Source organism: Ctenopharyngodon idella, chromosome 15, assembly GCF_019924925.1.
Source record: "Ctenopharyngodon idella isolate HZGC_01 chromosome 15, HZGC01, whole genome shotgun sequence".
Taxonomy (NCBI): domain Eukaryota; kingdom Metazoa; phylum Chordata; class Actinopteri; order Cypriniformes; family Xenocyprididae; genus Ctenopharyngodon; species Ctenopharyngodon idella.
In genome coordinates, this window is record NC_067234.1 from 31,788,116 (window position 1) to 31,812,191 (window position 24,076).

General features: G+C 39.4%; 2 protein-coding genes and 1 long non-coding RNA gene across 3 annotated transcripts in view; 1 reads left to right on the forward strand and 2 right to left on the reverse strand.

Moving 5' to 3' along the window:
* LOC127496210 (NACHT, LRR and PYD domains-containing protein 12-like) overlaps nt 1-24,076 on the reverse strand; it is a 206,778-nt gene that overhangs the window by 24,892 nt on the left and 157,810 nt on the right. The gene's annotated exons all lie outside the window — the stretch shown is intronic.
* Nucleotides 1-24,076, forward strand: part of LOC127496213 (uncharacterized) — a 163,319-nt gene that overhangs the window by 16,378 nt on the left and 122,865 nt on the right. The gene's annotated exons all lie outside the window — the stretch shown is intronic.
* LOC127496212 (NLR family CARD domain-containing protein 3-like) lies at nt 764-13,177 on the reverse strand. Its single transcript, XM_051863945.1, has 8 exons — nt 13,053-13,177; nt 12,673-12,765; nt 12,370-12,486; nt 11,986-12,099; nt 8,306-10,114; nt 7,145-7,318; nt 2,446-2,624; nt 764-1,073 (listed from the first exon to the last, which is right to left on the reverse strand). Coding segments are annotated over exons 3-8 (2,346 nt in total). The 5' UTR covers nt 12,438-12,486; nt 12,673-12,765; nt 13,053-13,177; the 3' UTR covers nt 764-1,071.

Genomic DNA, 24,076 nt, shown 5'->3' on the forward strand with positions numbered 1-24,076 from the left:
AAAAGACATTGTTAAAATAGTCCCCATGACTACAGTGGTTCAGCCTTAATGTTATGAAGCGACGAGAATACTTTTTGCAGTGTTTACGTTCAGCGCTTCCAGGTTCTACGTCAGAATGCTGGCTCATTATTGGCTGGCTGCTGTGTCAGCATCACACGCATGTGTTGTGCTGCTCCCGTGAACAGCGTCAGCCAATACTGAGCCGGCGTTCTGACATAAAACCTGGGAGCGCTGAACATAAACAGCATAAGACAATGACGCAGAAGAGAGGATATTGTTGAATAAAGTCGGTATTTTTGTTTTGTTTTTGCGCACAAAAAGTATTCTCGTCACTTCAAAACATTAAGGTTGAACCTTACATGGACTATTAAGGTTGAACCTTACATGGACTATTAAGGTTGAACCTTACATGGACTATTAAGGTTGAACCTTACATGGACTATTAAGGTTGAACCTTACATGGACTATTAAGGTTGAACCTTACATGGACTATTAAGGTTGAACCTTACATGGACTATTAAGGTTGAACCTTACATGGACTATTAAGGTTGAACCTTACATGGACTATTAAGGTTGAACCTTACATGGACTATTAAGGTTGAACCTTACATGGACTATTAAGGTTGAACCTTACATGGACTATTAAGGTTGAACCTTACATGGACTACTGAGTCACATGGACTATTTTAACAATGTTTTTAGTATCTTTCTGGACCTTGAAAATGGTGGTTAAATTGCTGTCTACTGAGGAGTCAGATAATTTGTGTTCTGAAGATGAATGAAGGTCTTACGGGTTTGGAATGATGTGAGAATGAGTAATTAATGACAGACTCTTCATTTTGGGGGGAACTAACCCTTTAAATAATCAAGTATAAGTTTAGGTCCTATATTTGATAATTGTGTAAATCTGATGATCTGTAATTCAAAAGAACAGACCCACAAAAAGATGAAACTGGTGTGAAGTCACACACATGTCAGTGTGATCGCTGTGTGTCTCTGTGTCTTCAGTCTCTGTAGCTCCTTATTCACCATCAGCTGATCCTGAGGAAACTGACGTCTAAATACTGAGAGTCCTACAATAAAACACACAGACAGTCACATATGAGTATGAGACATTACTGCTGTCACATCACATCAGGAGATCATTTCAGAACAAACAGCCAGAGATATTATATATTACAGCCAGAGATAATAATGAAAAGCTGTGAATAGATTATAACACAGTTAATGATAAACAACTCTCTCTTAAATAACTTAAGCCAGGTTCACACTGTACGATTTTGGCCACGATTTGGCCATATGAAACAAATTTTGTGAATCCTAAAACAAGGGGTTTTAAACCTGTCCTGAAGCACCTCTAGCACTGTGTTTGTATGTCTCCCTCATCTAACATACCTGATTCAAATCATCAATTCATTAGTAGAGACTGCAGGCATTTCTCAATACCAAGTATGCAAAGTTTAAATGAACTCCAGAGGACGAGAGGACGCAAGTTCGGTAATTCTACAAATAGAACAGCAGCGTACTTGACACCGCCACTCAGCCCACTCCGGTTTTCTCTGTAGGCTATATATAATTAGGCTACAATAAAACGAAATATGTTATAAAATTCAACCCGGCCTCTTTTCGTTTTCATTTAAAAAAAAAAAAAAAAAAAAAAATTAAACATTAATATGTGGTTCAGGCAAAGCATATGTAGGCTACTCTGATTATATTCACTTTATGTACATGTATAATAAAATGAAATATGACATAAAACACAACCTTGCCTCTTTTTGTTAAATGTCAGTTTATAAAAGTATATATATTGGCTATTATTGATCATTAAAACTGACATAGGTATAAAGTATAAGAAGATATACAATAAGAAATAAAGACAAGCAAACAATTCAGTCAAATGTACAAAGTCAGCACTTTAGTACAACGGCGAAGTTAAACAAATATATAAAGTTATGAAACCTCACCTCAGCCAAAACTATTTGCCCGGGAACAAATTATAGATAAATGAGACCAAAGATTACTCGTTAGATATACACAAGACAAATTATATCTCCTGTTTAACCACTACAGAGACTTCAGAATCAGTGGCAAACATCAGAAGGACTAGCCAATGCTCTCGGCTGGGTACATGAGCGCTGAGCCCCCGGATATCGCCTGGATCTCAAAACGTCAGATCAAATTTTCAAATAGACGCCATCTTTATCAATAAAGGTATAAAGGACTATTATAAAATCATACAGTGTGAACAGTGCTTTACACACTGTAAGAGATTAAAATATTCATATATTCATAGATCAGTCACATCACAGAGTTAAACTCTTACTAAACACAGATTTACAGAGACTAAAGTGGAGCTGAATTGTTATCTTATATTCTCTAGATAAACACATAAGAGGTTTGTTACTGAACTTGGGTTGATTTAAAGGCTTAAATAAAAATACTCACAAATCTTTAGAACCTCCAGTTTATTATGTGGATCATCCTTCATTTTAGAGAGCAAACTCAATCCTGATTGTCCTAGATTATTCTCAGTTAGATATAGCGCTCTCAGGTGTGAGGGGTTTGATCTCAGAGCTGAAGCCAGAGCAGCACAACCTTCATCTGAGAGTCCACAATCACTCAACCTGTAGAGAACAATGACAGTTTGAGTTGTAGTTCAAGTGTCTGTAGTTTGTTATTCACTCTGGTCTCAGATCAGTAGAGGAGATATAATGACAAGCATTGCCACATACTGCTGCTGACAGAATGAGATTTATGCATGTTGATGCTCAATGTGCTGTTTGAAACTGTCATGTGCTTCAGGACTGAACAGACACACAGAGTTGAATGTGAGATATTGTTTCATAGTGATATAAGGACGGATCTATTTGGAGAAACATCTGCTTCACAGGACACACGTTTCCCATTACGTTTACTAAAGAGTTAGTTCACCCAAAAATGAAATGTCTGTTATTAATTACCCTCATGTTGTTCCAAAGCTGTAAGACCTTCGTTTATCTTCAGAACACAAATTAAGATATTTTTTATGAAATCTGAGAGGTTTCTGATCTCCCTATACACAGCAATGTGACAACAAATTTCAAGGCCCAGAAAAGTAGTAAAGACATTGTTAAAATAGTCCATGTGACTACAGTGGTAAAAAACAAAACAAAAAGAGGACTTTATTCAACTATGTCTTCTCTTCCGTGTCAGTCTCTGTGCTGTTTACGTTGTTAACACAGTGCAGTGCTTCTGGGTTCTACATCAGAACGCAGATTCATTATCAGCTCCTGCGTAAGCATCAAATGTATGCGTCGTGCTGCTCATGTGTACAGCGTCAAACTCTGCTGCATATCAATATGATGACTCTTATGGACACTTGTGCTGTGTAACAGGTATATGCTGTGTACAGGATTACTCCGCCCTGCCAAATGATTACATTGGTGACACCTGCAGCTAACTTCCCTTTTCACTTTTAAAAGAAGCTAGAGGGATGGCAGATGGGGGCGGCCTACTTGATTTGTTTACTTGTTATTTGTTTGATTGCGTTTCTTTTTGCATGCATCACATTGCTACAGCACATTCTCACACCTGAATACGTTTGGTTGCCGTTTCCCGGACAAGCCCCCATTTGTTACACTCCGTGGCTCAAAAGCATGGGGTCCTACTTTACGATCATATAATTGTTTCATTCTTTCCTGACATTTTTTAAGTGTAGCACTAGCCAGCTCTCTTGCTTGTAACAGCCTCAGACAAAATCCATAAACATACAACAGCAAATTTTTAGGCGAATCAGAAATTGACAGTTTTGCAGTACATCCAAAAGCCCATGAACTTTGTGACCAAAAACTAAATCATTAGGACTAAATCCAGTGCTTTCTTGCACAACCTCACATGCAGCCAATAGTAACCAGGGCAAACCCTCCTCCCAGTCTCTATTCAAATTATACACAATAAGCAAGAAGGAGAGGCTTCAATGTTTGGTGAAATCTATCTAACGCTCCTTGGCTTTGTGCAATTAAGATTGTGCTTAATTTTTAGCTGTTTCAAAATTGGTTGGAAGAGGTGAGAGGTAAGGTTGGTACCCTAATCACTCTGAATAACTTTGTGAATGCCAAAAACTGACTTAAATTGAGACAAAGCTCTTACAATTGAACGTGATGTAATTGTACGCAATGAATAGGCAGAAGGGAAACATGTATCTAAACACATGACTGTAAGCAAATATTTGCTTCCTGACTTTGTGGTAAAATGTAAACTGAGTGATGAAAATTATGAGATTGCTACTCCCCATCGGAGAAACCCAGTTATATCATCGGTTTTGTAATATCAGATTTATCAATAAATGGAGCCATCTTGTGGCTGTTTTGAAAATTGCATGCTAGACTGCCATTAAAGGGAGAGTTCACCCAAAAATGAAAATTCTGTGAACCAGGGCCTGTGCCAGAGGCGGGGGTGGGGGGCCACTTACACATCCCAGCATAAATGCTCCCAAAAAACTATTTGTTTTAAGAACATCTGCATTCACAAGCCACTGTTAATTTGAACAGAAAAGCAAGTATACTGTATGTGGGGCTTTTGTTTAGTGCTAACTTAAACACCTCTGATTGGCTATTGCGATCAAGAAATCAGATATGTTTGTGATTGGCTATATTGCTCAGCACTGCAAAATCACGTAAACAGAGACCTTTGATGCTCTCTAGAGAACAAATATACGTACTGGATAGTTTGCCAAATATGTTTCTCCAATATGCTATTATTACGCAGAAAACTGATCCTAGACCAGTAGTTATGGGCAGCTTTTCCATCTCAAAGCAGTCAAATGCAACAGCAGGACATTTTTACAGTGAAAAAAAATTCCATGCTAAGGCTGTGTGTCCACCTAAGCGTTTTTTTCCGAGGCTATAGTGTATTTTTCCAATTGTTTTCAATGGAAGTGTCGCATTTTTAAAATGCCAGGAGCGCAAAGAGGCGCTGAGCATCTATTTCACACTGAAGCTCTGAGCACTCGCCATTTTTTACCGGTCGCCTAGAGTTGAAGAATGTTCAACTTTGGGTAAAATGCAGCGCTCATTACTGCTACTTTGTACCCAGCCATCCAATCACAGTGGAGGAGGGGTGGGACAAATACCACACCGACCAACCGCCACATTCTGCTTGTACAATGTCAACAGATGACAACAAGGATAATAACGGAACAAAATAATTTAAAACAAGAGCTTGTGCTGCCGAAGTGCTCAAGCACCCACAGCTAGGCGTTTTCAGCAGAGCGCCTAGTGTTTTCAGCTGGCTAAAATATGCTTTGGTGGACACATGGCCTAAGTCCATGGCCAGGGGAAGCCTTGCCCTGCATTATACACGCCCCGTTTAAGTTTCTGATTCATATTTCTGAAGATAATATGTTATATACTGCTGAAGAGATTAGTGCTTCCGTGAGCTAAAGGTTGCTGAAAATGTTTTGATTAGGGGGGCACATTTTGTCATCTTTGGGGCACTGAGAAAGCCCTGTCTATGCTTTGCCCCGGTATGGTTTTTTTTTTAAATGTTTTTTTTTTTGGGGGGGGGGGGCGAGATTGAATATTCAATCTGTTAATTCATTTTCTACCCCTGAACATAAAAAACAAGAAGCTGAATTCTTGGGTTTTTTGTTTTGTTTTGTTTGTTTTTTTTAGGAGGAGGAAGTCACAGAGGTTTTGGATCACTATTTTACACATTAATGTCATCTGAAAGTTCAGTATTAATCAAATTATAAGAAGCAACTGAAGCTCCAGTAAATATCTGGTGGGTCAAAAACAGGAGCAGAAGGTCATGTGATGTGATGAAGATGAATGAAATGAACTTCATCTTCAGTCATCAGAGTCATTAGTGCTGAGATTTACTGTTTACTGAACATTTATTTTACGAGTTGATTTTAACCTTAAAATTCACATTAAGGAACAAGACAAAGTCGTGACTATTAACAGACAATCTTACCCCAGTATCTCCAGTTTACACTGAGGATTCGCCAGTAAAGCAGAGAGAAGCTTCACGGCTGAATCTTCTAGTTTATTCCCAGTCAGATCCAGTACTCTCAGGTATGAGGGGTTTGATCTCAGAGCTGAAGCCAGAGCAGCACAATCTGTGACACCACAATCAATCAACCTGTAGAGAACAATGACACACTCTTCACTCTCTCAGTTCAGATCAGATCAGTTTAGCAGTGAATACATTATTAAAGAGAAAATACAAAATTAAAGCACAAATTAATGTTTAATGCACAATTGGACTGAAATCTAAAATGTCACAGAGCACAAAATGTGGCCATAAAACATCTAGTCTCATGCAATCATGATAAATAATATTATTTAATTGCACTATATCTGTATTTTTATATAAAATGTCTGTTTTAGGCAAAGTCTGTTTTAATTAATGACACTATTCACTACATAACTGTCACGCAGGGGTTGCAGCACTCAAGCGCACGATGGAGATATCTTCAAAAGACATTTAATAGAATAATCCAAACAATACACAGGAGAATCAACAAGGAGAAACATACTACAAACACCCTTACCGTTAAACAAAGCTAGACAAAGAACAGAAAGAAACTGTTTGCTTATATACATGGAAAAACAAGGGAGCTAATTAACAAGAAACACCTGAACACTAATTACTCAGTAACTAAGGAGACAAAAAGTTGAATGAGATGAAACAAAGAAACACATGGCAAAGCTGGGTCAACTGAAGATGAACAGACAGTGAACACAATGAAAACAAAGACAAAACCCTGACAATAGCTTTGTTTTATACTGTTATTTAGATATGTACTAATATGTATGGAATGGTGATTTGAGTGATTTTACACAATTAAAACAAAATTAAATATTTTAAGAGTCACTGCATTTAGATGAACATGATGAACAGTAAAAATGAATCCAGCATGTTTTTCGTTTCTCAGTTCAGACTCTTTTGAGCTCAAGTCTGTTTAAAGAGACTGAAATGTTGATTGTGTGAAAGTGTGTATTTCAGTGTGACTCTCAGTCCTGCAGTATCATGTTACAGAAGAGCAACTCATGTGTTCAATCATTTACAGCTCAATCAGCTGAACTCACAGCAGCAGAAAGAGGCTGAACACTTCAAATATACTTTACATTGTGATTCATGTGAGAGTCAAATATGATCTTACCACAATTCCTCCAGTTTACAGTGTGGATTCTGTAGTAAATTAGACAGCAGTGTGACTCCTGAATTTCCTAGTTCATTCCCAGACAGATCCAGTTCTCTTAAGTGTGAGGGGTTTGATCTCAGAGCTGAAGCCAGAGCAGCGCAACCTTTATTTGTGAGACCACACTTACTCAGCCTATAGAGAGTAATGACACAAGTTGAATTATAGTTTAAGTGTCTGTAGTTAACTCACTCTAGTCTCAGAGCAGAAGAGGAGAACATACTGCTGCTGATAGAATGAGATTTATGCATGTTGATATGCGCCCTCCAGAAGTTTGCGTTCTGCAAGTGAACGGCACCTTGTGGTGCCATCCCAAACGGGGCACAAAATCACTCTCACAGACCTTCTTCTGGTCTGTTCCCTGCTGGTGGAATGACCTGCCTAGCTCTATCTGAGCAACGGAGTCTTCAGACATTTTCAAAAAAACTGCATATAGACATATCTTTTTCAGTAATATTAGCACTTACTTTTTCTTTTTTCTAATTCTATTCTCTCTCTCCATCTATTTAAAAAAAAAAAATCCTTGCTACAAGCAATTTACTGGATAAAATGGGACTTGACAACAGCACTTATACTGTTGCACTCATGTTGATTTGATTGCTTCTACTGTTTTCATTTATAAGTTGCTTTGGAGTAAAGCGTCTGCTAAATGACTAAATGTAAATGTAATGTTGATGCTCAGTGGTGCTGTTTGAAACTGTCATGTGCTTCAGGACTGAACAGACACACAGAGTTGAACATAAGATATTGTTTCATAGTGATATAAGGACGGTTCTGACTGGAAAAGCAATTAATGGCACCTCTAATACACTCCTACAGGAGGACATTTGCTTCACAGTCGAGGTCTGCGTGGGACAGATTTTTCAGTCCCGCTCCTGTCTGGTTCTGTTGGATTTATCTCACTCCCACAAAAATACGTTACCTTCTCACGCTACCACCTGCAACATTCATGTTTTGTACCAATCCCACCAGCAAAAGCTAGCAGGTGAAATTATACAGAGATAGAGTACAGACAGATTTTTTTCAGGACGTCCAGGAAATTTCCATTAAATAGCTTCAAGTTAGTCCACCTAGCAACAGCATACAATTAATGTTAATTTTACTTAATGAACTGTTACTTACTGAATTGAACTGGATTCTTTAATCACAGGCAGCAGCTTCTGAAAAACTTTCAGTTTTTCAGTTTCATTGTTTCCTCCAACAAATTTATTAATATCAAACTCATCCAGCTTCTTCTCTGAAGTCATCAACACAAAGACTACAGCTGACCACTGAGATGAAGAGAGTTTGGTTTCCTTTATTCTTCCAGATTTCAGATACTGTTGTATTTCCTCCACTAGTGAATGATCACCCAGTTCATTCAGACAGTGGAACAGATTGATGAATTTCTCTGGAGAGTCAATGGTGCTGATCTTCTTCTTGATGTACTCAACTGTTTCCTCATTGCTGTCAGATCTGATGCTTGTATGTTTCATTAGTCTTTGTAGGAGAATCTGATTAGTCTTTACTGACAGACCCAGAAAAAAACGCAGGAAAAGGTCCAGATGTCCATTTTTACTCCATAGAGCCTCATTCACAGCTCTCTGATGCAGCTCAGATAATGAAAAATGTTCTGATGAATTGTGTTGGAACCAATCCTTAACTTTAGACCACAAACTCTGTTTGGTGATTTGGTCAAACACATTTATGTTGCTGTTAGTGAAGGAGAGGTGCACATATAGAGCTGCTAGATGTTCCTGAATGCTCAGATGAACAAAGCAGAAGACTTTCCCCTGATACCAGCCAAACTCCTCTCTGAAGATCTGAGTGCACAATCCTGAGTACACTGATGCTTCTGTCACATCAATGCCACACTCTCTCAGGTCTTCCTCATAGAAGATCACATTGCCTTTCATGAGCTGCTGAAAAGCCACTTTCCCCAGTTTGAGGATCATGTCTTCATCTGTCACGTTCTTCTCATAGTCCTTCTCATGTTTGATGTTGGTCTGAAGGATCAGGAAGTGTGTGTACATTTGAGTGAGAGTCTTGGGAATCTCTCCACTCTCTGCTTCACTCATCATCTTCTCTAGAACAGCGGCTGAGATCCAGCAGAACACTGGGATGTGGCACATGATGTAGAGGCTCCTTGATGACTTCAGATGTGAGATGATTGTATTGGCCAGACTCTGATCACTGATTCTCTTCCTGAAGTATTCCTCCTTCTGTGGATCATTGAAGCCTCGTACCTCTGTCACTCGATGGACACACTCAGAGGGGACGAGATCAGCTGCTGCTGGTCTGGAGGTGATCCAGATGAGAGCAGAGGGAAGCAGATTCCCCACAATGAGGTTCGTCAGCAGCACGTCCACTGATTTCTTTTTGTTTTCATCTTGTAAAGTCTCATTTTTTTTTAAATGTAAGGGAAGACGACACTCATCTAGACCATCAAAGATGAACAACACTTTATATTTGTCACTGGATATTTCCATTTCTTTTGTTTCAGGGAAAAAGTCATGAAGAAGATCTGAAAGACTGAGTGTTTTGTCCTTCATCAAATTGATCTCTCTGAAAGGAAGTGGAAATATGAGCTGGACGTCCTGATTCTCTTTCCCTTCAGCCCAGTCCAGGATGAACTTCTGCACAGAGACTGTTTTTCCAATGCCAGCGACTCCCTTTGTCAGCACAGTTCTGATGGGTTTGTCTTGTCCAGGTAAAGGTCTAAAGATGTCATTGCATTGGATCGGTGTGTCCTCTGTTTCTGCTCTCCTGGATTGTGTCTCAATCTGTCTCACCTCATGCTCATTACTGATCTCTCCACTCTCACTCTCTGTGATGTAGAGCTCTGTGTAGATCTCATTCAGGAGTGTTGGGTTTCCCTGCTTTGCTGTTCCCTCATACAGACACTCAAACTTCTTCTTCAGATTTGATCTAAACCTGTTGAGGACTTCATGGCTGTAAAATTTAAATACCACATTATTTCATGAGTAAGCACAGTGGGTCTCATTCACTAATAATTGAATGGATTATTTCGTATTTGTATGCACAAGAGAACTTCTCATCAAAAATCACAACACATGCGTACGCACATGAATTTGTTTAATCTTGTTCTAATGTTGGTAAATTGTGAGTATTCTAAATGAGCGGCCCTGTGCATGAGGTTAGTAATGTGCATAAAACACACACAAACATTTATCCATATAAGGGCTTTCCGCACAACATTTTCTTTACAGTCTTTCGTCACTCTCGTCAAACATATGCCGCTCTCTGCAGATGTGCTCTTGCCAGATCCTTGAGCAAAGCCAAGTGTGCCATTCTCAAAACAAGGTCAAACACAATAAACACCTTTTATACAGACCCAACTGTCCACATGTGTAAATCTGCATTATTCAGAGAAACCTAGTAGCTGAAGCTATAATGCCGCTTTTCTTACTCTCACTGTACAGTGCACGCATAATTATTGCAAGTTTTTTTTCAGGCACATTTTACCAATTCCAAACCACATCAATCTTAATAACTACTATTAATTTTGTATTTAATCATATATAAGTGATATATATATAATTGTTCATGAAGGCTGGAAATGAAAAACGCCTTAATATTCAGGTGTGCATAATTATTAGGCAGGTTTTCTTTAACAGGCAAAATTAATTTTTAGTCCATTTCCCATCCTGAAAATTCAGTTTTGCAGAGATAGACTAAAAATGATCTTGAAAAATTACTTCCAGAATCTGGAAGATAAATTCTTTAAACAGTGGTACAAGAGGATGTGGTGCTGGTCCTTCAAGAGTCACTCTCAATCTGTCTGTCTATAAAGCCTATAAAAACAGTCTTCATGTATTTTACAACACTTCAGTTTGTTCTTCTTATTAAGTGGGAGTCATTTTTTAGGATTCTTTACCCTAAGTCTCTGAGATCCTGACACCTTGCACTTCTGGAGACTCCAGGTAGGTTACTCCAGGTAGGTTATGTTCTGGAAAATGGTGGCGCTGGAGACTAAAGTGTTCCTGATGGTTTCACACTTAATTCTTCACCTTAATTCTAAATTATTCTGCAGTTAACATGTCTTTTCTTCTCCACCTGTTTTAGTCTGACCCTGATGACCCAATGAGCATTTCACTGTCTAATTGTCATGCCTTAACTTTGCAATTTCTAGTATTACATTAGTATTGCATTTTTCTCATGAGCATTTAATAATATTTGACTTTTCGGTCTGAGTTAAATTTCTTTTTGGCTTATTTTATCTGTAAAAGAAAACCTGCCTAATAATTATACACACCTGAATATAAGGTGTTTTTCATTTCCAGCCTTCATGAGCAATTATATATCACTTATAAATGATTAAATACAAAATTAATAGTAGTTTTAATTGTATATAGTAATAGTTTAATAGTAATAGTAGTTAGTAGTGAGATTGATGTGGTTTGGAATTGCCTGGAAAATGTGCCTGAAAAAAAAATATGATCAGAAAATTAACATTTAAGATGACATTAAATTGAATGCCTATCATTTATTAATTTTATAATATAATATAAATAGTGTATAATTATAGTTGTGTTAAGATGAAATATAACTTCTTAACACGATTATATGGCCACACAGAGAAAGTGCTTTTTGCATATGTGTGGTTTCAGTTGTTCCTACATTTTTCACACATCTAGAATAAATTTTAGCATGAAACTATATGGTGAATCATGATTTGTTTGTGAAAATGTTTGTACGCATATTTTACGCATGTGTGTACACATGCTTGGTGAATGAGACCCAAATGTCTTTTTTATTCAGTATGATATCTTCAAATCTTATCTTTTGTTGAAATCTTATACCTGAGATCAGTCTGTGTATCTCCACTCTTAAAATCTAATGGCTGATCCATTGACACATCCCTCCTCATAGACGCACAGCTGGACTCTGGTTCTGATCTCTTCTGACGAACAGAACTATAATAAAGAGAGGTTAATCATTTAAAAGACCATATTTAGCAAAGCACATATTTATTTATTATTAAATTATTATTAAAACAATCACTTAATTATCATTACATTTAGTTATTACAAAAATTATAAATTGAACAACAGTGCTTTCACAAATGTGACTCTTGTGTAAGCATCACTAAGTTAAAATATGAGAGAAAAATAAATACTAGGCCTATTTATATTATTCTGATAATATAAAAAGTCATATAATCTATTTTTATAGAAACAGAATACCTAAGATCAGTCTGTGTATCTCCACTCTTAAAATCTATTGGATGATCCACAGACCCATCACTCCTCATAGACACACAGCTGGGCTCTGGTTCTGATCTCTTCTGACGAACTGATGAACTATAACAGAACAGATTTGATCCTTTATGATAATAATTATTTAATACAAGGTCTTCAGGTATTTTTCTTCAAAAACACTATATGGGGAGGCTGATCTCATTTTTTAAAAATAAAGTTTTCAGTTTTAATCTTTAACCTAACTTCTATCATTTAAATGTGGTTTAATATAGTGTTTATTCAAAGTACCTGCGTCCTGGAGAAAAAATTTAATCTCTAGATGTTTGTGTATCATCCATGATGCTGAATAGGTTCAACAAAATCTGATGTCCAATACTGACTCTGGATGGAAATTACAAAAAATAATTAAGCTGAACGGATCCTGAGAGTCGGAATCAGGATCATGAGACGCGGCGTTCACTCAAATATTCATTGTTAGTCGTATGTTAACACAAATGCTAAATAAATAAATGCAAATAAACCACTGAAAACACGGAAAACCAATGAAACCACGTTAACGTGCTTAAAATTGAAAAATATCAAATTCATATCAAAGAGCTACTGCTTCCTTAAGGGAAAATATGAATGCGAAATTCACCTGTAAAGCCTCTCGAGAGCTGAACACTCACCTTGATCAACATTTAATTACACGCAGATTCACAATCTTCCTTTTCTATCAAGTAGCTACATGTAAATGTATTTTAAAGGTTCTCATCGTTAAACACGTTGATTCTCCGTATTGTAAAGAATCGATTTCGACTGATTAAATGACGAATCAACTCTGAACATTTACTTTCACTCTTTTTTTTGTGCCGATGATGAGGTCACGCGCTCGATCTCAAGCCTCATCAGCACGGCGGTGCACGTCTTTTTGTTTTGTTTTTGTTTTTACAGTTTTCCCTGAATAAATGGTTACAGGCATTTACTTAGCATAATGTTGAAAGATACAGCAGGGCAAACTTAAATTATGTGGCAAGAGATCATTTTGTTAAGGTAACGATAACGAGTTTAATGCGTAAATAAATCTGTGTGTTAGACTGTGGCATGACCAGGAGTCGAATGACTGAAGGCATGTAGTAGATCGTGTGCAACAAGTTTTTCTGCAAAGTTTTGATTGTGTTGATCATTTGGAAGCCTTAGAAAATAATGCATCACATATGACACAGTAGGCTTAAGTACACTTAAGTTCATTTTAATTATCCATTTCTGGTTAGGTTGCAATTCATGCAGGTTTGTTTACACATACTTTTGTACAAAGTAAAAGGAAAACATCATTACAAATCTCGTGACATTTCAAAGCTACTTCATTTAAACAACTTTATAATATATATTTTTATTTAGTGTTTTCGCTTTATCAAATTCTTATATTAGTTCATAAATTGTTTTTCTACAGATTACTTAGACTACTGGTCTAAATATTGTATGGTTATATTTCTTTTTTCGTTTTTAATTTGTTTTGTTCCATTTTAAGTCTTTTTTTTTTTTTTTTGTCGTTTTCATCTACATTTATGTTCTTATAGCCTATGTAAGGGGGGAGAAAATCATATAACTTATAAAGTATTAGTAAACTAATACTTTTGCTACTCTCCAAAGTAAAAGTGAAAACAGCTTTACAAATCTTGTGAGATTTTTAAAGCTATACCTTATTTGAACACCTTTAACAATTGCTTTTATCAGATTCATCACATCTTTTTATTTCTTTTTCTTCACATGAGACCTGATGCACATTTGAAACTTCTTTTCGGCTTCTCTTCAGTGTAAAACCTCGTGTGTGTCAAGCTGAACTTTTTGTAGCAACGATGAAACCAGACAATTGTGAAGTGGAAGGTGACTGCTTAGATACAGGGGTGGGCAAACTCGGTCCTGGAGTGCCTGAAATGTAATTTCTCCAGTAAAACTGGACTTTTTTATAAAAAAAACAACAACAAAAAAAAACAATTCAGTGTTGTCTTTTCCTTCTTTCTTCCCCTTCTTCTTAAAGGGTTAGTTCACCCAAAAATGAAAATTCTGTCATTCCAAACACGCAAGACTTTCGTTCATCTTCGGAACACAAATTATTATATTTTTGATGAAATTCGACAGCTCTCTGACTCCTCCATAGACAACAATTTAATTACCACTTTCAAGAAAGAAAGGTAGAAAAGACATTGTTAAAATAATCCATGTGACTACAGTGGTTCAACCTTAATTTTATGAAGTGATAAGAATACTTTTTGTGCACAAAAACAGTACAAAAATAATGACTTTATTCAACAAATTCATCTCTTCCCTGTCATTCTCCTGTGCTGTTTACATTGTGTAGACAGTGCAGCACTTACAGGTTCTGTCCGAATGTGACTCAGAATGCTTTGTGATAGTACAAGACATTTTAAATCAGTTAAGAATTACATGAATAGAACAAGTATTAAATAATAGACTGAATGAGAGATACAAATATTACATAGCTTGCACTTTTTTACTTTTAAATGTATGTGAAATTAATGGAATTAACATTTTTAGTACAACCATGAATTAAACCTAGTTTGCACAAATCACAATACAGAGCAAATTCTTAAACACTATATGACATTAACGATTACCTGCACACGGAGCAGAAGAAGAGAGAAAAAATTGTGAGTTTGGTGAATATACTGTTATGTCGTGTCTCTTGAATAATGACTCTGAATTTAAACTGTATCACTGTGCTTCTTTACTTTTTTTCGGCAACATTACATACAACTCACTGGCACTTCTTTGTCCCCATTGCGTGACTTCATATAACTTGTGCTAAACTAGAACACCATAGCAACATCACCACATCTCCCTTTCTAGAGATCAAAGGGTAGACTACCTTTGTCTCAATAGACCTTAGAGGATTATTTTGCCTCTTTTGCTGGAAGGTCTGCTCCTATCTAATTCTTAAACAAAACAGGTAATTACGAAATTTGTATTGGTATCTGCCAGAATCCCATATTGGCATCTAACTTACTAAAAATCTGTGCTCCGGGTAGCATTCCTAACGTCTGTTCAACTGATGGCAGGATGTATTTTTCCCTGCGAACTGTCTCATTCAATTTGGAGAGGTCTACACATATCCAAACAGCAGAAATTCTTTTCCCATTGACAAAGCCATATGGACCCCTGAAATAGGCTTGATGACCTGCTTCTCTTGCCTGCTTTATCTGCGGCCATAGTAGTGCTCTAGCCTCCCTGTCCGCTGGTAAGATGTGCTCGGCGAAGCTGATGTTCAAGTCTTTGCAAACTGAAGAATTCTTCGTAAGGCGCCAGAATTCATCTCTGTAATGTCTCATGGTGAACTGGATGACCACCTGTCGGTTGTACCCTGCCTCCTTCTTTCCCACGCGATGTACCGAATCCACCATACTCACCAATTTTGTGGACCATTGTGGATTGATCTTCGCCATGATCCCAAGTACCTCGTCCCTTGTTCTTTCTTCAGTTTTCTCTTTTAGGCCACGGAGCTTGAGATTCCAGCATCGTTTATATCGCTCCAGCTCCTGAACCCACTCCTTCAGCTCCGCATTTTCCTTCGTCATCTTAGACATTTCTTTTCCAAGGTTACTGGATGCAGATTTACAGTCCTTGATCTCTTTTGCGTTAAATTCCATGCCCTTTGTCAGTTCTGCGATCATAACCGTGTTCTGCTTAAGCTGCATCCCAAAACACTCCTAATGGCGGTCAGGTTGTTTATCGCGTCGAGAATAGCGACGTTGGAAACCTCAGGTTGGGCATCCCCTTTTAGTCTTTTTTGAGGTACAGGGATTTTAGTAGGTGTAGATTCCATCGGTCTCCTTACACTCACTTTTTGAGTTTCCATCATCTCTTCATTGGCAGGAGCAGCATAGTCATGAGACAACAGTTATACACCCAGAGAAACATCACCTGCGTTTTTGGTTTCGCCATTTTTTAAGTGTCACATAAAAATATCTAACAAAAACAAGTTCTTCCTCTTTCTTACACCTTCAGTGGTCAAATAACTAAATAAAATAAACAAGAAGGGGAAGCAATGTGAAAATTTGGGACTAAAGATCAGAGACACAGCAAAGTATGTGTGCTCAGTTCACCATCTTGCCAGAACCCCACATCCCAGAGCTAAGGTCTATTTTAGAATATTTCCCTTTATTGTTTTCATGAGGACGCGTCATGCTTGTCACGTGACACACCGCGGCCAGTCGGCCACACTGCATGACAGATGTATTGCTTTTCTCACCGTCATCAACTATCTGATATTCCGATTCTCAAATATGTGCAAGTGAGTATTTGTCATTTAAAAAACGATGTAATGACCTTGATCTTAATATATAACGTGAATTCATCCATTTGTCCCGAAATACATGTGGCTGATGAACTGGGAGAACAATAGAGTGAGCTTTATAGGTACTTACACAATGTGTATCTGATACGAATAAACGTCGGCAAATTATATTTGAATGGATTGTTATTGCTGCTTCCATAGACATCAGTGTATATTTCATTGGCTGTTGCGTCGCGACACGTGACACCACAGGATATAGAGTCAGCCGACAGCTTCGGATATTTAGCATGCTAGATATTTGTATGGCATCTGCAAGGTGTCGGCGACGCGTCAGCAAGCCTCTTTGATGCATTGTTGAGTAGTTCACACATAAAGATTGGCAAGCACCGATCACTGGCTGATTTTCCCCCGATCACAGCCCGACCTGTCAGCGAGCTCATTAACTTGCAAATCGGGTTTAAGTCAGGCTTAAAATCCTGTATTGTAAACTTGCCATTAGCGAATGACTGCAGAGCAAGTACTGAACGCAATCAAATATGACTGTCATTGTCACTTGATGGATCTGGTGAAGCTGTCAGTGATCAAAATATTGATTTTGAAGATGTTGAAAATTATATTGTTTTTTGATATTGCGAATGGGCTCATATTCGCGATCTCAAACATATTCTCAAAACTATCATTTGCTGAATGTACTGGGAAATGAGCTCTGACGAGAACTACCTTTCTAAAGGTGCAATGACGTTGCTGCCTATGAGTGGATCAGATACCCTCGGATTTCATCAAAAATATCTTAATTTGTGTTCTGAAGATGACATGACATGAGGGTGAGTACTTAATGACAGAAATTTTTGGGTGAACTAACCCTTTAATCACAAAGACAGCAGCTGGTTTATTAGGCTGCTGTCACTTTAAGACCTGCACAGACCCAATACACTGTACTGCGTCTTGCTAGACGCTACGGGGAAACTTCTTTTCTCCGATAACTGAAGCCTTATTCAATCACAGCAGTGAAACTGCATGGCCATTAGTTTGTCCAAGCCCGTCAGAGCCCGCCAGAATGGGCGGGACATCTGGCTATATAAGCGGGCACTTCGTTTCTTGGGGACAAGGAAGTAATGGCTGTAGAAGCCTGACTCGCTCTGAGCTGGCGGAACTTTCTCTATGGCTCCTTTAGCCAGCAAATTATTCACCTCAGAGCACAGGATGCGAGCGTCCTCGCTCCCACTGAGGTGGGAACCACGCCGCTAAAGCGCGGGGGTTTTTGAGCCGAATTTAAGTACATAGCCTCGCTTTATTGTCCCCAAAACCCATTTTGACACTCTGGGGATGGCTTGGGGACCCGACGCTCATGATATGTTTGTTTTACCTTGTTTGCTATAACAGCGATTAGTTGCATGGGCACGGGAACTTGAGCGGATCCCAGTGCTTAGAAACACATTGTCTCCAGCACCCGGAATTGAACGGGGTGTCAGGTGGCATAAATATTCATGAAGAATGCTCTTTTAGAGAGAATAGTTATATGAGTCTCCATTGATAGTCATGAGGGAGAACATCATACATTAACGAGCTGTTAGCACTGCATTCAGCTGAGCGCTGTCAGTGTCATGTCATATTCAGCTGAGCACTGTCAGCATTGAACTCGCTCTTGCGCTCTCGTAGTGAGAGCGCTCGTCCTCAATGAATGCAGCTCAGCATTTTGAAACAAATGCCAGTGAGAATATGCTCTTTTAAAAAAATAAGCTCTGTATGCTCACCTGACAGAAGGCGCTCTCAGACGCTAAAGGATGCTCATGCGGCGATCAACTGAAGCAGAGCAGGCGCTGTTATATTCACCAGACAGTGGCAGGGGAAGTGCTGACACAAGTGCTCTCAGCGCTGCATGTGGCTCGTGAGCGAAGCACTGATCGGGCTGCTTAAGAGCGGCGAGCTGATCCGGCTGCTGTGAAGCACCGTGCTGATCAGCTTGCTGGAAGCGGCGAGAGAGAGAGGTCGCTGCGTCAGCTTGATCCTACTGCTCATAGTCAGCGAGGCAGCTTCAAGTTTCGTAGATTCAGTGATAAGAAGTGATCGTCGTCGCTGAAGGAGAATGAATCAGAGATCCTATGTGAAGTGCTTGCTTATATAGCCAGATGCCCCGCCCATTCTGGCGGGCTCTGGTGGGCTTCTTCGTCATAGGCTCGCGCTGCTCCGCCGTGCTGTCATTGGTTTGTTTTATTCAAACTGCACGAACCAATGGCTGTGCAGTTTCACTGCTGTGATTGAATAAGGCTTCAGTTATCGGAGAAAAGAAGTTTCCCCGTAGTGTCTAGTAAGATGCAGTACGAGTGAAGTATCGAAAGTAAACCCTCCTTTTCTGCGTACTGGCAGCCGCAGCGTTAGCATTAGCCGTTATGCTTTTTTGGCTAATTGTTGCAGGCCTGTCATCTAGTGGCTTTGGCTGCATGCACTTCAGGTCCGAGTCCGGCAGCGCGAGTGTCACGCGTTTTATTTTTTACACTTCCTGCTATTCACATAATTGGCATATTGCGGCCCTTCACATAGCACGGCCTATTGCGGCCTTTCATGTAACATGGCCTATGTGGTCTTTCTGTTTTAATCGGCCTAATGTTTCTTCTGCATAGCTTATACAGTCATATAATAATTATAATAGTTCATAAATATTTACTATTTATGCCTTAATTTGTCACAAAACTTTGTTTTTTATCTTTGTTCAACACTGAATCTAATACTACACACATTTAACTATTCAAAATGTGTATTTGTCAATCTCAGGCAACTTTATTTCATTTTTTACAAGGTTTCAACGCAGAAGATGGATGCATGTTTTCTCAGTCCTGTTACCAAAACTCAGGTGCCATTTAAAAAGCATGTTTAAAAGCATGTCAGTTAATTCCTTTGTATTCACCTCAAGAAAGTGTTTATTTTGAAGAAATGGTTGGTTATGTGTTCAAATAACTGATATTTGTGACAAAAAAATCACTTTATATTAAAGCAAGGTGTATTTTAATAAAAAACGCAAAACAATTTTCTCATTTAAAAGAAGACAAAAGCCTCAAGTTTATATATTTTTAAATAATTTAATTTATTTAACAATTGTGTAAATGATGGATCATACAAAACTGATAAAAACAGTGGTTTAACTTTATTTTTCTAGAAAAATAAATAAATTTAGTAACAGGACTGAGCACTTTGTAACAGGAATGAACACTGGGTAACAGGACTGAGTGTCCATATGTGTGTAACTAAAAATAAAAAATTATATAGTTACTAAAACAAGAATTTCAATAATCACGTTTGACTCATCTTTAAACATATTTCAAATGTAAGTTAAATTGTGCAAAAGTAAGACACTGTCTGATACTGGTTGGTGTGGAGGAGCAGATCTAGCCATGGTTGAACGGCACTGGTTAACACATACATACACGCTGCTCATTCCCTTTTCCCCCTCCGTTGATAGACATTATGACGGCATCGCAACTCCTTCCCCTCCTATATATATAACAAATTTTTTGCACTTATTTTACCCTACTTGCATACATACCTTGCTCCTACATTATACCTGAATTACATTGAAATGTAAGAGGTTTTAAATATATGTTTTACATGTGTTATGTGTGATGTCCTGGGTCGGAGGACATTCTGGTTTCGCAAGTCAGGGGGATGGCCCAGGTGAAAAAATAATATAGTAAATACTATAGTGTTTTTGAACCATACTATAGTAAATTGTAGTATACTATATATATTATAGTATTTACAACGCTTTGTTAATGAATGCTACAGCATACTGTAGTATTAACTATAGTGAACTGATAAACTGTAATAAATAATGTAGTATACTTTAGTTTTTACTACAGTAAACTGTAGTGTATATTGTAGTATAATATACCCTATAGTTGTAGAAAACTTAGTACAGTATTGGGTAAAGTAATTTGTTTATATTACAATAGTTGTTATATTATCACAGCAACTATAGAATTACCACAACAAATTAATTCAAGACTTTATTATAGTATGGTTCAAAAACACTATTGTAACAGAACACCCGACCTAAACAGTAAGTAACGTGTTTGACTGTAGGATTTTCTTTTTTTTGTTTTCGTGTTCAGTGTTTTGTTTCTGTTTCTCACCCCTGCTTGCACCATGGACCCACCTGTGAGACTTATGTGCCTTGAGCAGGGAGAAAGCTCCCTCGGGAGACATTTACAACTGTTTTTGGATCTCGCCCATCAGACCACCTTCCCGGACTACTGCCTGTGCACGTTCCTGTACGTCGGACTAAACAACACCACACGTGCACAGCTGTCCGGGGAGGGTCCTCGAGGGAGCTTCGCGTCCTATGTGGAGTGGGTGCTGGCATCCTGCGGATCACCATTCACCGTTGAAGTTGCGGCCAGCCCCACTCCCCAGCCAGTGCCCAGCCAGAACCACCCAGACGGCGAGGATTTACGTCCTGAGCCCACCGCAGGTAGAACGACAGAGACCGCCGCGATTGAGCCACCCACGCACACAAGAGCGATCGGGGGTCACATCGCCACGGAGCCCGAGCAGCGTGTACCTGACCAGGTGTGTGAGCCGGCCGAACCATCCATCGCCAAGGGAGTGTTGGTGGACCTCGAGGGTCCGGAAGTGAACCCCGCCCACCCCCCCGCTACTGAGAGTGAGTTTTGTGCTGAAACACTGCTGGACTTAAGGTGTGGAGAGGACATTTTTCTTGCCCCTGTACTGTCTCCTGTCCAGCTGGTCCCGTCCAGCGTGCCTCTCCCACCTTATCACCAACCTTCCTGTGACTCTCCACTACTCTTGGATTTTTGCATGGAACTCCAGCCTGTTTCCCAGTTCACAGCCATCAGTGCCATCCAGTCATCTCCGTCTCCCTTCAGTCCCTCGATACCACCTCCTCTCAGTAGCGTGGTACCATCTCGGGCCTGCCGGGATCCGTCTCCTCCTGGGCACGAGGAGCCCGAAGCTCCGCCTCCAGCTTCGGATGGTCTCGAGCTGCCTCCATCTATCGCCCTTACTCCTGCACCTGCGGTCCTTCCGCCCTCGACCTCGGAGTGGACCATCGGCCTTTCGGCCACGCCGGACTCCCTCGGCACGTCGGCTCCACCTGGGTCAGACATCGCTTCACCTCCGCTGCGGACTTACGGACCGTCCGCTGCTCTCTGGTCCTCCACCCCTTCCACTACGGCTTGCTCCGCCCTACCTCAGGCTCCGTCTCCGCCCTCGGTCGCACCAACGCGTCCTCAGACCTCCGGATCCACTCCTCGATCTCAGGAGGTCGTCACTGCGGCTCCGTCGCGGCCGCTTGGATCGTCACCATCTCTTCACCACCTCAGCTCGTCGGCTACGCGGTGGGCTCCATCCTCTCCGTCATTGACTGCGGTCCTGCCCATGGCGGTCATCAACAACCTTCCATGGCTCCTCCCTCCATCAACGCCGCCGTGGGGCACTACCCTGGCTGGTGCCTGGCACAACATCCTGCAGCCCCTGTTCAAGGCCATCCCCTGGACTTCACCTCCACCTGCACCACCCTGGACTCCTGTATTCCGCCTCCTCCCAGTTAGCCGTCCGCCTCCTTAGCCACCTCCTACATCGTCTTCAGCATCCTATCTTCATCTTCCCCTCTCTCTACGGCGCGAGGACGCGCCTTTCCGGGAGGGGGCGTAATGTCACAGTCACATGGACTTTCAGTTTGTTTGTTTTTCATCGGTCACGTGTTCCTTTGTTCTAGTTTCCCGCCACTATCTGTAACCTTGGACACTAATCACTTTCATCACAGCTGTTCGTCATTTGAGTTCATCAATCAGTGTATTTAAGTTCCTGTTTCTGTTCAGTGTGTGGTCGGGTGTCATTAGTGTCAACATGGTGTGTATTCCTGTCCGTTCCTGTATTCTCCCATTGGATTTTCAAGTAAAGACTCACTTTATCCTTATCTCCTCGTTCGTGTGCTTTATACACCAGCTACCGTAACAACTATAGTATTTACTATAGTATTTTTTTCACCTGGAGGGGGACTGTGTGAGGTCATGTGACCATTATAAAAGGTGCTTTTGCTCAAATGTGTTACCACACATAACAAAATTACCACATTCAAGGTCCAGAGAAGTAGTAAAGAGATGGTTAAAATAGTCAATGTGACTACAGTGGTTCAACCTTAATGTTTTGAAGCGACGAGAATACTTTTTGTGCGCAAAAACAGAACAAAAATAACAACTTCATTCAACAATTTTTCCTCTTCCCTTTCATTCTTCTACGCAGTTGGTGCAGTAAACGCAGTTCAGAGCTTCCATGTTTACATCCGCAATATTGAAAAACGCAGAGTATGAAATCAATGCCTGAGAAGCTTGTTCTCAATTTCCTTATGTCCTTTGAGAAAACTTTGACATCCCACTCCACATTGTCTCATTGTATCATTTGTTAGTAAATTGCATATTTGTTAGAAAATGTATCAACAGCAAAATTACACCAAATAATTGTTAGTGATGGTAAATGAGGAACATCAGTCATATGAGGCACTGACTTTGAGCATTAGAACAACAGACTTTAGAATACATAGAAGAAAATTAAAAATAGTTTGTAATCACAATGAAAGTTACCTTCTGCGCGAATCTGCAGTACAACTCCTATTGCAAAAATATTATATCATCATTAAATGAACAATGGAAAATGTTCCTTTCTCCAAAAAACTAAAAAAAAAAGTGATTTAATTCTAATTAATAGAGTTATTTATTCCAAACAGGTGTATCATGTGGAGTGAAGTTATACAGCAACTTCCTGTATTTAATACCTTAATGAAAAACAGATAGACCTAGTGGGTATTTTTGTGACAAGAAACAAAATCAATAGCACATTTTTCAAAATTGACCTAAAAAAACAAAAAAATAAAAACTGCCACCATTTACTTCCTTTATTGCCTTTTCAGAAAAGAGAACATGCAGACATACAGACTCCACATTAACACTAGAACCGCCAGGAGTCGTTGTATATCTAAAACCGCCAGCGGGTAAAATTTACTCATGCACATGATTACTGTTTTGATATGGCTAAAAATCGTATCATGTCTCTGTATTATGCCACTGTCTTCACAAAGAAATTCTAGAGTCATGAAATGATTATTTTTAGTCATCAACTATGTTTTTTTTCCTGTTGTTTTATGCTATTTTAAGCAGGCTACACTAATCACTTTTTGGTGAATGTAGGCTAAACCAGCCTGCAATGACAACTGTTACAGTACAGAAGGGACGGAGACTGAAGATGGCAGAGATGGTAGTTTATTTGACACACAGCAGAGTAAACAGACGTGCAGGTGAGTATAACATGACTTTGCAGGTGAATGGTGAGATGAGGATGAATGATACTGTCCTTTTGTGTTGAATAGGTGACGATCCTGGGAGACGA

What these genes read in the sequence shown, in the direction of transcription:
- LOC127496212 (XM_051863945.1), bottom strand. Translation starts at nt 12,437, where the DNA reads ATGAGGAGTGATGGGTCTGTGGATCATCCAATAGATTTTAAGAGTGGA. An exon ending in AAAGAATCCAGTTCAATTCA is followed by an intron (nt 7,319 to 8,305) that starts GTAAGTAACAGT and finishes TACTCTCTATAG; the next exon opens with GCTGAGTAAGTGTGGTCTCA. An exon ending in TGTAAACTGGAGGAATTGTG is followed by an intron (nt 2,625 to 7,144) that starts GTAAGATCATAT and finishes TGTTCTCTACAG; the next exon opens with GTTGAGTGATTGTGGACTCT.